We start from the raw sequence: 14,145 nt of genomic DNA, 5'->3' as shown, positions 1-14,145 counted from the left end.
GGAAGAGAGTTATAAAGTAATGAATTCAATGGGTGAAAAAAGAGGTGAAAAAAGAGGTGAAAAGAGGTGAGATTTCACCACTTCACCTAAATTTATTTTTTCACCTCTGACAACGTTTATTTTTAAGTTTATTTTATTATTTAGCGAGAACGTTTATTTTTATATAAATGACAGAACAAAATATAACATTTCTACTCAGCAGGAATGAGACCCTTACTGACTATGTATTCGTTTAATGCTTGATGAAAACAATGGTACATATTATCGTATGGGTATACACAACGTCTGTTTCCATCGTCGTCGTATATGTAGAGCTCAAATCCAGTCCAACCTTCTTTTGTACAATATGTAGCTTTATTTAAGTATGCATTTATGTAGATAAGGCAATTTTTTCATCGCTCCAGAAATAATTTTTCGTCATTGTTGAAATAGTTTTCGTTCCTCTGCGACCATAAGGAATGTATGCAATGAACTTTGCGTCATAAGGGATTGTAATATATTCAGGGTTTCTTTCATCGTCAATGGGTCTGTCTTTGTTAAAATGCATGTTTCTCAGTTTTACTTGAGTTTTGAATAGTTCACGGAAACGTTCTGGGAAAGAGTCATAGTAAATGTAGTCGGACATGTCTTTGTAATGAAATAAAAAATTTAAAAAAATAAAAATAAGGTTATTTTTATTTAGTGAGGACGGTAGTGAAGTCGTTAGTGAAGTCGTTAGTGAAATCATTAGTGAAGTCGTTTATGTGTCAGATTTTTGTAAATATTTAAGGTTAAGTTGGTGTTATGGTTGTGTTGTAAAATATACGTTACTGGTTTCGTAAAGTGTCAAAACCGCTAAGTGGTGTACGGAGGCGCGCAGTGCCGCTGTACACGACTTAGGGATACTAACTTTAAATGATGAAAGGTCATATTGCATAAAATATGTTAAAAGGTTATCATAAAATTCCTTTGTGCATGAATCCATTAAATTCTTGAAGTAATCAAATTGACCCTTGAATTTACCATTAACTCTTAAAACTACGTATCTTCTGTCTCCAACTTCAATTTTGACAGGGTAAACGTTATTAGTTACGAAAATGAAGTTTGCAACGTTCTGAGCAGTTCTTCTGGGTTGATTCTTTTCATTAATTCTAATCTCATTATCCGTTATAATTGATTTCAAAGCGTTGAAGTTTGCGAGTCTGTCTTCACCTACATTCTTGAGTTCATTAAGTACAAGAAACATTTTATTTTCAACTACTGAGTTGAAATTACCCGTTAGCTCACTTATTTCAGTAATGTTTTTACATGAATAACCTGCGAGAAGTTCAGAAATAATGTCTGTAAATCTGTTTTTACCTGTTCCCTGAAGTCCTTTCAAAATAATTGCTGTTTCATTCTTGATTCCAGGATGTTGAATCATTGATGCAATCCAGCCGAGAAGGTATTTATACACTTCATCATTATTATCACAAATGGCTTCTTTAATGAAATTCATAAACATCTCAATTTTTGAGTAATCAGGCTTTTCAAGAATGTTGTATTTATAACCCTGAAACGTTGAGAAAACATCTGGGGAATCAGATTTAAAGCAAACACCCTTAACGGTTAATGAGGATAATTGATTTAGTAGTACATCCCATGCTGTTATTGTTTTACCTTCTTCTTTAAATAATTTAATCATTTTGAGTGACTCTTTCATGTTTGACTGAAGAACAAATGATATTTGATTCATTTTGTCGTGTATGTTGTAATCTTTCTGAATGAAATATTTGTTTCCACAATCTACAAAACGGATTACACGTGATAAATCCTCAATTACTTCAGAACTGTTTTTATACTGATGATTTTCAGCCTTGCGTCTAATATCTGTTATCAAAAACGAGTCATCAAGTTTGATATCAAATGTTATTTTTGACTTACGTAATAAAGGTAAAACATATTCATATAATATTCCTTTTGATAAAGTTTTAGAATCTTCACCAAAACAAATGGAGAAGTCATTAAATGTGCATATCTACTACGTGCTTTTTCAAAATTACTTTTTGCATTTTCAGTTAAGTTGCAGAAGTTATAAACGTTATCGTATGCTTCATTAATTAAATGATTAGGTAACGAATTAATAGCTTGAAACAGTGTGAATAATGTTATTTCTTTTTCTAAATTCATGTTTCCACCATCATTATGTACTTCAAAATCACAGATGCCATCAACTATGCTCTGAGCTAGTTTATCGTCAATGTTTACATCTTTGTTTTCATTCATTATACTCTTTATTTCTTCGCTCTTCTGTTCAACTCTTACCTTAATATTCAAATCATTTAATATATCATTCACTGTTCTAGTTAATGTTGAATCATAACTTCCACGAATGAATGAGTATGTATTGATTGGTTCTGTTGCATTCTTTCGAACTCTTGAATCAGCCATAACCACTAAAGAACGTTTTGAATCATCCATAGAAGTCATTATGTCAATATCATAATCATTGCAGGAATAACATTTAATCATTCTGTTCGAAACTGCATAGAAGAAATTAGTGTTGCAATAAATGTGAAGACCTCCTGATGCGGTTTTAACGATAACATCTTTATCCGAAAGTTTTGATAAAATGTCTTTTCTAACTGTTTCTTTAAGTTCATCATTGTACGATTTATTGATATCAACATCTATAATCGTTAAATTTGAAATTTTATTTACTAATAAAGCTGTACCAGTTTTCCTTCCTCTTCCTCCATCATGTTTGAGGTAGTTATGTAAATCAATCATGTTTTCACCGATTCTTTCGTTGAGGGTTTTAGTTTCTGCCACAACTAATTCCACAACTAATGAATCAATAACTTTTTCATCAGAAACGATAAAGTTGCTGTTGTTGTTTGTTGCTGTCATTTATATAGGAATAAAAAAATAAAAATAATTTTAAAACTAACTTTATTTTTGGACTGCATCAAATTTTCTGTGATGTTGTCAAAATGTCATGTTGTCTCATTTTTTCAGAGAAGTGAAATGACCTGGTGACCTGGTGACCCCTTCAGTTCTTCAAAAAATAATTAATTATTGAATAACCCATGATGTTGTCAAAATGTCATGTTGTCTCATTTTTTCAGAGAAGTGAAATGACCTGGTGACCTGGTGACCCCTTCAGTTCTTCAAAAATAATTAATTATTGAATAACCCATGATGTTGTCAAAATGTCATGTTGTCTCATTTTTCAGAGAAGTGAAATGACCTGGTGACCTGGTGACCCCTTCAGTTCTTCAAAAATAATTAATTATTGAATAACCTAATTCATTTACTCACAATATTTTTGTACAAAACGACCCCAAGCTTTTAACTTCTTTTCTGTAGTTCATCCATTACTTCATTACCTAATTAATTACAGACATAAAATATATTTAGTTCATTCGGTAAGCCTAAACCCTTTGGGTTAAGTGTGTTCATTGAACTCTATACCATGCGAATACAGTCATAAATGGTGGCATGTATTCTTTACTTTGTCCGTTGTTTGTGTATATCCTGAAACGAAATGTGTATGGTTTCCTTCTCCCTGAGTGTCACTCCAGTAACAATTTATGGCAAACTTAACGTCGTCTTTAACATCATATCCTTTACCTTTTGTCATTCCTGACCAATCCCAATATCTATGCTTATGCCAACCTGCTTGAGATGTGCTTAAATCTATGTAGTGACTATGTGCAGGTAAATTTTCACCTGAAATCGTTTTACTTCCTCCTGTTTCCTTTGAAGAGTTTGCACAATACAAAAACCTGTCAACTATTTGTTCCCATGCACCAACACCAAACATTACTTGAGGACCTCTTGCATCCATAGATGTATAAATAGAACCTACTGGGTTCATTAAATCAAACATATGAGATATTATAGGATTGTCTCTTTTGAACTTAAAATATAGTGTAACTATTTCAGGTTTCTTCTGGTTTGTGTCAGAATATTTTTTATAATATAATCTTATGTTTTCAGGGTAGGTAAAATCTTGACTATAATATTTATTTCTGTCATCTGTATAATAATATACTATTCTCGTTTTTTCTATTGCATTATATCTTTTATATCTATAATAATCTAAATATAATGTTAACTTTTGTTCATCTACATGTGGTGTTCTGACATCATCTCCATAGTCATAATAATATGGTGCTGGAGCTGGGTCAGCAATGTCATATCTGCCATTTCATAAACTCTTAAATATTTCTTTTGTTCGTCTCCATATAAGTTTAAGTAGCAGTTGTTGTCTAATGGAACTTTAACTTTGTGCCATCATTCTTTTTATAACTTACATACATTTCATTGTTATTTTTCGGAATGAGTTTCACCGTATACCATTTTTTAAGGAGTGTACAAACTGCCATCTAAATATTTATTTTCTTCATTGACAGAAAAGTCGCCAACAATAGTTTCAATATTTTTTGTTCCTATCAAACTTTGGTATATTTCGTTAACATATTCCTTATCTGCCTTCTTCCCTAACTCATCGTTAACATATGTTTTATCCGCTTTAAGGTCTAAACATCCTGAAACCCATCCTTTATCAGCTTTAGTTTTTAAAATCTTTGATGTCCATTCATGATACCATTCAACCATTTCTTAATTTCATTATCTTTTTCATCCACATATTCCTTATCTGTCCTCTTCTTTAACTCACTATCCACATATTCCTTATCTGCCTTCTCCATTATGTCATTTAGGAAACCTTTTATGAATTCCTCATTTAAATTAAATCTTCCAATCTTCAAAACTTTAGGAAATGCATTTAATGCGTAATATCTCTGTTCTTCTGGTGGAATTGATGTTATATCATCCGTTATTCCTTTAATTTTTGAATTCATAAATAAAATTTCTTTTATATTTGATATCACTGCACCACCTTTGCAAACGAATTCGAAATGGTCATTTTTCAATACTATCTCCAAATCTCCATATTTCAACCTTTGCGTTTGTTCTGCGTCTTTGAATTATATGCATATATGGCGTATGTAATGGTCTGAGGGACCTGGGTGCTTTTGTGCCTTAAGTTGTTGTGGTTGCTGTTGTTTAATCATTTATTATGATTTAAGAATAAATATTTAATCCGTTATCTCATCACCTATTTTTTCTATTTGAAATTGCCATAATATTTCATTCATGAATTCTAAATCACAATCAAAATAGGTCAGTTACTCTAAATTTAATATTTGATAAATCTTTTGAATGAAGAATAAATGAATTCCCGGATAATTGAAACGGATATGATAAAGAAAATATGTTTAAGCAATCTTGCATTGTGTTTTCATTAAAATAAAAAGTTCGAAATATTTTAACTAGCCTTAAAAAATCTAATCTAATTTTATTCACAAAATAATTTTTTTTTATTTCCTACTAAGATGTATCGGAAGGTTGTCTAAGTTAGAACACTCGGAAATAAACAACTTCTTCAGAAGCTAATATAGATGTTGCAAAACATTACGCGACAAACAAAAAAAGCACTCGCTGACTCATTAAAGACTACAATGGTGCAATAAGTTATGATAGAAATTCATGAGTTCATAAAGCCGCAACGCGGCGAGGACGAAGTCCATGCAAGAGCATTTCCTTTAAATGACATTGCTATTGACTTATATCATAGACGTTCAGTACCTCATGAAGTAAGAAGAGAAATGTTTGACATAACAAATGCGAACGTTGGTCATATACTCGTAAAGCTCTTTCGCATGATGTTCGTCAAGAAATTTTGACATAACAAATGCAACATTGGTGAAAACGAAAAGAGACGACACACTGAAACAACAGAGAAGAGAGATGTTTAAAAGTGCTATAGAACAAGTTCGCAAAGCTAACGATGTCCTTCGTTCCATTGACGACAAACCAAAGAAGGTGAGAGATGGTTAAAGAAAGATAGAGAGAATAGGAAGAGGAATGTTAAGACAGGCAATAGACTCATTGACTTTAACATTCAGAAGCTTTAGATGAACCAAAACAGAGACTACTTACACAAACATTTCGGTAAGGTTTTCATGAGACTCTTAGAGAAGAATTAAAATAAACTCACAACAGAGATGGATGGTATGTTATAAACTTGGTGGAAAGTATGAATGTTCTACGTTAAACCTCAATAATATTGGAACATTACTACATCAGCTCTTGAAGGAGAACTTTATATCAGAGATAGAAGCAAATGCTGCAGGTATTGTTGAAATGCACTATGACTTCTTCTTGACAAACATAAAGAATCTTACTGAAATAAAGATGTATGATTTAACAGAATATGAAGGCTTAACGATGTCAGATGTAAAGAAAGGCAAACCAAAAAAGAGACCATATAGAGATGAAAGCACACTGACAAATGACCAGAAAGCCATTTTGGAAGCTCTTAAGCAAACAGGAACCCAGCACTTATAGAAAGCTTTTGGAAAGATAATGGTGAAAGAAGTTTTATAAGAAGAGAAGCGGTCAGTTATGGAAGTATCTTTGCACATTACTATAAATCTTGAACGCTACCAAATCTTCAATGAACTGAACAAAAGAACTGCAATACTTATGACAGAGGACAATTGTTTCGTTTATGCTTGCATTCAGGCTGGGTAAATGAAGAAACTATTGACCACATGAGAGAAGTCATTCGTGTTAGAGACTTTCCTCAAAGTAAAGTACAAGAAATTCTGACGCAACAGGTATAGCATTTAATGTTACCATTGTTATTTCAATGACTCAGACATAATGAAATAAAGAGAATATATACAAAAGAATGCGAAACTGTTAAGAACTATTGACTTACTTCTTGTTGAGACCACTACATGCTAAATGAAAAGATTACCAATGACAACATATTTCATTCGAACTATAAAGAAATTCTCAAAAGCTTGTGGTGGAATGAACATTGAGAAAACAGATGAAGATTTATACAAGAGAGAAGATAAATATGTAGTTCGTTTATGATAGAACAACCCCGCTATGGATGTTATGAAAACATTGTGGGAGTGCAAATATTTCCGAACCTATTTCTTATGGAGAACTTTTCACATATACGACTGACTTATATAAAAGAACCTTGCACCATTTAAGATTTGACATATGCTCCAAAGTATTGTGTACAACTGAAGAAGAAAGCAGAGTCAAAAGAAGTAAATAAAGCTAAATGTAAATTCATTCCTGAGCACGTTTTCTTTGCTGACTTTGAGTGTAGTACGGATGGCTTCATAAAGCTTTTAACATCTGTTATGACAGTGAAGATGGTTTAGTGAGTGAAAGCATTTGGGTCAAAACTGTGCAACAGAATTTTGGAAAGACTCCCTGACAAAGGTTTAATATATTTCACAACCTCAGTTAATGACATAAACTTCATCTTAAGACACATGAACAGAAGTGAAAGGAACTCCCAATCATTAAGGTTCACGAACAATGCAAATAACTGGTTTATATAAAGGACGGGCAATTATTATATAAAAGACTCTTACAGTGTTATAAATAAGAAGCTTAAACTATTTCCTGCTATGTTAACTTACAAACAGGACCGAAAGAAGTATTTCCATATAACTACTACAGCAGTGTTTTGTTAGCAAATGACAACAGAACTGGTGTCATTTCTGAAGCATGTAAGTTTATCCGGGATGCAGATACATTTATGAAAAAACATAGATTCCATCAAAGGTTGCAGAATAGATGAAACCACTTCGACTTAGAAAAATATAGCACGTTTTACTGCAAACAAGATGTAAAGAATTTTAAGAGAAGTTTGTAAAGTTCCGCAATGACTTATTGAAAGAGTTTGATTTAAACGTTTATGACTACGTTAGTATTTGTTTCAATTGCTAACAATTGTTTGAGAACAGAGTATAACTTCCCGAATGGAAATCTTATGACCTCTCAAATAAACCAAGAGAATTTATTTCGAGATGCATTCAAGGTGGAAGATGTATGTTGTCAGATAACATGAAACAAAAGAGCAAAAAGAAACTCATTGCTGACTTCGACACTGTTTCATTATATCCTTCAGCTATAGCAAGACTTTATACTTTAGAAGGTATTCCAAAAGTATTGAAGGAGAAATGTTAAACACAGAGTATCTCATGAGACATTTATTCGATGATGACAAAAGGAACCCATTGGTGAAAAGTTTATGTCTGGCTTCTTTGTTCTCATTAAGATAAAGAGATTGGTTACCCAGACACTTTCATTTAATAGTTTGCGACCCTGAACTAAATCCAGAACTTAACGTTCCAAGAAGTTCAAACACTTGCTGTCTCATGTATGTTGACCATATACATTACAAGACCTCAATAAAATATCAAGGTGTCAAATGTGAAGTGTTGCAAGGATACTATTACGATGGAAACAGAGATATGAGAATAAGAGATGAAGTAAAGAAGTTGTTTTGAGTTAAGGTTAAAGTATAAGAAAGAAGAAAACCCCTTACAAGAAATTAATAAAACTCATTCTGAACAGCATTTATGGCAAAACTATTCTATCTCCTATTGAGTCAAAAAATACCATAGTAGATGACAAAGATGCTAATAGATATGCTTAAAGAAATTACAACCATATAGTGAAGTTCGAAGGTTTGGATGGTTCAGATAAAACTATTTTCAAGCTAACGAAAAGCATTTGCAGACACTTTAACTTCTGTCCACTTGGTGTTAAATATTCTGTCTATGTCAAAACGTATTATGAATGAAGTATTCTGTACTGCAGAGGACATGGGTCTTCAAATATTTTACCAGGATACCGACAGTATGCACTTATATAATGAAGACATCCCAAAGCTTGCAGCAGAGTTTAAGAAGAGATACGGTAGAGAACTTATAGGAAAAGAACCTTGGTCAATTTCATAGCGACTTTGCAGAATAACACCTGGAAAACAAAGTTTAGCTTTATAAAAGTATTTTCTGTGGAAAGAAGACCTACATAGACTTACTCACTAGAATGATTTAAATGAAGTTGCATTTCACTGCAGAATGAAAGGCGTGAAGCAAGATGTTATTGCTTTAACCGCTAATGAAATGTTCCTGAAGCTATAAATGCTATTACAATGAAGATAAGAACATTCACATACCTGTTGGAACATATGACAAGACTCTGAGTTCAGTTTAATGAAACTTTACAAAGCACTTTATGATGGTCAAGAGATTGCATTCGACCTTATGTAAGTCATGTCAACCTTGCTTTGCTGAAAAGTTCAACTTTTCAATAACGACTAAAACAAGCTTTATTCGTAAGTTGAAGTTCTGAGGTCATTTATTTTGTCAGCAATGAGGTCATTTGTGATAAAAATAAGCCGCTAGCGCATGGCGAAGCCTATGTGGTCATTTACAATACAAGCTATTGTAGAGTTTAACAATTGTGCTTAATGTAAAACAATCTTCCCATCTGGAGGTAAGAACACTGGGCACTTATGGTCATGAGTGGAGAACATGTCTATCCAAAACTCACGATTGAAGCCAGATAAGCTTGTAATACTTAGGATTTGACAGTGGTGAAGTTCTTGTTATGACCAATGAACTCATTTTCAACTCCCTACTTAAGTTTGAATATAATATAGCTTGCTTTCTATCCCAAATGCCAGGTGTTACAATCTTTGAAAATTCAATTTTTCCTCGGAAGTATTGCATCATAATTAAAACATTCTTGAAGTCTTCATTGGGTTCAGAGATTTGAAACCTTAACGTAATGGATTTCTTCTTTTTAGCGACTCATTGAATGGTGGATATTACACAAACTGACAGTCATGAGTTCCATCTTCATTTTCATTAAATTCATAATGAAAGTTCTATAAGTTGTGGCTGACTACCTTCTTCTTTCAGTTGTGCAAGAAACTCACGTAAAGGCTGTAAAGTTCTTGTACTTCAATATTGAACTTTTCTCGAACATCTCATTAAATGAAATCATACATTGCAACAATGTTGTATCGTCTTTAAAGTATTTGTTATGTGAATGTTTTGGCGCTTAAGACTGTTCGTCATTTTCTATCTCGACTTGAAGTATAAAAGTCAACCTTTCTGAAAGCACGTGTTATATTACATAGATGTTATGCCAATGTACTTCTCTTCATTTATGTTCACAATCCAGTCTGTTGGAAACTTAAACGTTACTCTGTTCCCCTTTATTTTGACGTCAGGGTTTTCACTACTGAACGCAACAGATAAAGGTATTTGTCTATACATTTAGTTTGGAATAAAAATAAACCATTTACTCTTTCTTTGCTTCAGCTTCCTTTGTTTTTGTTCTTCCTTTGCTTTTGCTTCTTCTCTAGCTTTTTTCGCCAGCAACGTGGTTCTTCTGTCTTCCAGCAGCTAATGCAGCTAGTGTTTTTCAACTAAGTTTTCTCTTTGGTCTCTCTGGCTTTTGTTCTGGTTTTTGTTCTCTCAGTTCGGATAAAATTTGTTCACGAATTTCTTTCTTCAATGCTCAACATCTATGACCCCTTGGGTCTTGTCCGTAGGATTTGACTGAGTATTTGACTGTAGATAAAAACTAAATTAAAACTTTAACCGATGTAAATGAGCTTGTCAAAATCAGAACGAGAGTCTCATTATATTAAATGACGCCAAGAGGAATACAACATCCTTTCTATTATGTAAGTCAGAGTAAAGATGGTAAAATATATTAAGAAAAAGAAAGTTCCATTAGCGAATACAGAGAGCGACAACATTAAGGTGCAATGGCAGAGGGCGAAGCCCACGAAAGCCCATATAAAACCTTCTGTACAACTGAGCACAAAAGAACAAGAAGAAAAGAAGCCAGATTTACTTTCAATAACGAACCAAGAGCTTAATTGCAAAGTTCCGTGAATTTCATTGAAAGCAAACCGAGTCAAAGAACCCTGACCCACCAGTGAAAGAAGTCGAGACAAAAGAGAATGTACAGTTCATTGAAAATGGTCAAGAAACACTTCCACACGAATACCAAGAAGAAGAGTGAGAATAATGAAGATAAATAGATATTTTATCTGAAGTAAATACATGCAGAACGAACAGTTAAACGAATTTACTCCAGCAGAGCATATTCATCAGATTCGCTCATATTTCGATATCATAGACAATGCAGTTCAAATTGGTGACACTAATAGAAAATATTCTGACGCAAGATTCCATCACAACCCTGGAACTGCTAAAGATAACACATGGGTAACATTCAATCTCTCACTCCTGGTGAAAATATGTTGGACCTTTACAATACATTCATTACGTATAAAATGGAAGGTCAATTTATTGTAGATAAAGAAATTGGTTCAGGTTCCAATAAAAACAACCCACCAGGATTTTGGATTGGTTTCGATGAACGCTTTCTATGCAGTTGCTGATATCAAATCCTTGCAAATGGTCGTATCGTATATTCTCAAAGACAAGCGCAAGAGAAGAAAGCATATATAACTTCAAACTCACAAACTACCGAACAATAAAGAAAGTCGATGTTTTTTTCATAAAGACTCGACATAAAGATTTAGGAGTCATTCGGAACATGCAGAACAGGACAAATTGTTGGTGGTCCAATTACAGCAGGAAAATCATTTGATTTTAAGCTTTCGTTTAAGAATCCGTTAGAAGATTCCTTCATTAAAACCTAATTCGATTTTATTCCAGCTTTGCAGGAAACATTCAGCTAAAGTAAAGTTCAGTAGCGACGCTTACTGCACATCTATATCTGTAAATGATATCATTGCTTTCAATCCAACTCTTAAAGTTGCATTTGCTTCAGGTTCAAATCCACCGACAAATAAATTTGTTCATGGAATGAACCATTCAACTATGGATAACGAGTGCAACTGAAGCTAGTGGACAGTTCTATTACAACTGTAACCCCAGCAACTATTCGAACAAGATGGATTTTAATGAATGTTTTATTCATCCAAAGTCATTCTACTTTTAGACCCTAAACATTTATACAGAACTTGTAGAACAATATATACAAACGAGGCTTTATGTTTTCCTGTTAAAGTTATGGATTGGATTCCTATGGACGGTTCATTCTCAAAGAATACAGATAGTTCAAGTGCAAACTTTACAGCAGCTTTATACGCCTATTAATGTTAAAAGTATTTGGGCACTATTTAGAAAGAAAGACAACTATTATGTTAATTTTGAGAACCCTAAGTTTAAATATCTTCAGCTTTCCATGGGAGCTTATGGAAATATGCCTGCAGAACCTGAAAAAATCAATATGGACCTGTATTTTATGAAATGGTTGCGAACGCTTGCAATACAAACAATGATATGATTGGATTTAATGAAGATGTTATGAGGTCATTGTGGATGATGGTAGTGTGGAACATAATGGGATAGCTATGACAACACACCATTTCTTATGTGGTTTTCCAACAGAAGTGGACTTTTGCTTCCAACAAGGTCAAACATCTACTGCTCCAATAACATAACAAATTGTCTGTAAAGGACCTATTGAACTAGCAACTGAATGTACGCAAAGCCACTTATTGGATTTATGAGGGATTGTTGCTTTGCCATTCAGGTGCGTGCTAATGGCATCCCCATAATAAGATTAGATGACTATAACTTAGCTACGGACGACAGTGAGGAATAAAGGATGAACGTTTATTTTAAAGCTTATAAATGAGTTTCTTCATCAAGCTCTCGCGAACCTTCACCATCTAATGAAACAAACTTTACCAAACGATTATGGAGCACCTATTGAATATTTCTTACGAGCTGCACAATGGCAAGAGCAGTCTCACCCAAGGTTAGGTGTTCCACCAGCTCTGTCAAAAATAGCATTTGGTCAAGTCCTTATATAAAATATGGTCTCCCACTAGGTTGCTAGCTACAGCAGGAGCAGTAATGATGTTGAAAAGAACAAAGCAAATGTTATAAATAATACTGAAGTAGCTGAATTTAAACAAACTCCGACACCATCGCCAAAACAACGTCAAAACCAACGCCTTCACAAACAACACCTTCAATGACTCCTGAACCTATGAAAGTACAAACTCCTGTTCAAAAGTCAACTCCAAAACAGACTCCAACATTTAAACCAGAAACCTACTCCTCAAATAAATCGTAAAACTCCTGCGTTTCCTTACTGAAAAAATAATGTTAGTTTTATTTTATTTGAACATTTTTTAAGAGTAAAATGACGACTAAAGTCACTGAAGCAATGAAACAAAGTTTTTGGTAGAATACATTAAATCAGGAGCGTTCCAGAAGGTTTTTACGTTCATACTATGAAGGATGGTAGAGTTCAGTTTAGAAAGAATAAAGCAACCATTAGATAGAGAAGGTATATTAAGGAAGATTAAACTTCATGAGGACAACATTGCTGAACTTAAGAAGAAGTTAGAAGATGGAGAAAAGGAAGAGAGTTATAAAGTAATGAATTCAAAGTGGGTGAAAAAAGAGGTGAAAAAAGAGGTGAAAAAGAGGTGAGATTTCACCACTTTCACCTAAATTTTATTTTTTCACCTCTGACAACGTTATTTTTAAGTTTATTTTATTATTTAAGCGAGAACGTTTTATTTTTATATAATGACAGAACAAAAATATAACATTTCTACTCAGCAGGAATGAGACCCTTACTGACTATGTATTCGTTTTAATGCTTGATGAAAACAATGGTACATATTATCGTATGGGTATACACAACGTCTGTTTCCATCGTCGTCGTATATGTAGAGCTCAAATCCAGTCCAACCTTCTTTGTACAATATGTAGCTTTATTTAAGTATGCATTTATGTAGATAAGGCAATTTTCTTCATCGCTCCAGAAATAATTTTTCGTCATTGTTGAAATAGTTTTCGTTCCTCTGGCGACCATAAGGAATGTATGCAATGAACTTTGCGTCATAAGGGATTGTAATATATTCAGGGTTTCTTTCATCGTCAATGGGTCTTGTCTTTGTTAAAATGCATGTTTCTCAGTTTTTACTTGAGTTTTGAATAGTTCACGGAAACGTTCTGGGAAAGAGTCATAGTAAATGTAGTCGGACATGTCTTTGTAATGAAATAAAAAATTTAAAAAAATAAAATAAGGTTATTTTTTATTAGTGAGGACGGTAGTGAAGTCGTTAGTGAAGTCGTTAGTGAAATCATTAGTGAAGTCGTTTATGTGTCAGATAGTTTTGTAAATATTTAAGGTTAAGTTGGTGTTATGGTTGTGTTGTAAAATATACGTTACTGGTTTCGTAAAGTGTCAAAACCGCTAAGTGGTGTACGGAGGCGCGCAGTG

The 14,145-nt window shown here is 33.3% G+C and overlaps 3 pseudogenes across 3 annotated transcripts, besides 4 other annotated features; all 3 read right to left on the bottom strand.

Annotated features, from left to right (window-relative positions):
- Window positions 1–890: part of a mobile genetic element that runs on past the window's edge.
- Window positions 192–625, bottom strand: TVAGG3_0007010 (annotated as a pseudogene). The gene has a single exon. A coding segment is annotated over exon 1 (434 nt).
- Window positions 626–890: a terminal%2Cinverted (terminal inverted repeat of Maverick-2 transposon ID:TVAGG3_0007000).
- Window positions 891–1,452: 562 nt separating this feature from the next.
- Window positions 1,453–2,448, bottom strand: TVAGG3_0006990 (annotated as a pseudogene). The gene has a single exon. A coding segment is annotated over exon 1 (996 nt).
- Window positions 2,449–3,487: 1,039 nt separating this feature from the next.
- Window positions 3,488–14,145: part of a mobile genetic element that runs on past the window's edge.
- TVAGG3_0006980 lies at window positions 3,533–4,283 on the bottom strand (annotated as a pseudogene). Its single transcript has one exon. A coding segment is annotated over exon 1 (751 nt).
- Window positions 13,432–14,145: part of a terminal%2Cinverted (terminal inverted repeat of Maverick-2 transposon ID:TVAGG3_0006970) that runs on past the window's edge.

The sequence above is a fragment of the Trichomonas vaginalis genome, chromosome IV (genome assembly GCF_026262505.1).
Source record: "Trichomonas vaginalis G3 chromosome IV, whole genome shotgun sequence".
Lineage (NCBI taxonomy): Eukaryota > Parabasalia > Trichomonadida > Trichomonadidae > Trichomonas > Trichomonas vaginalis.
Note: the sequence above shows the minus strand (reverse complement) of the source record. Positions and strands in the feature narration are given on the sequence as shown.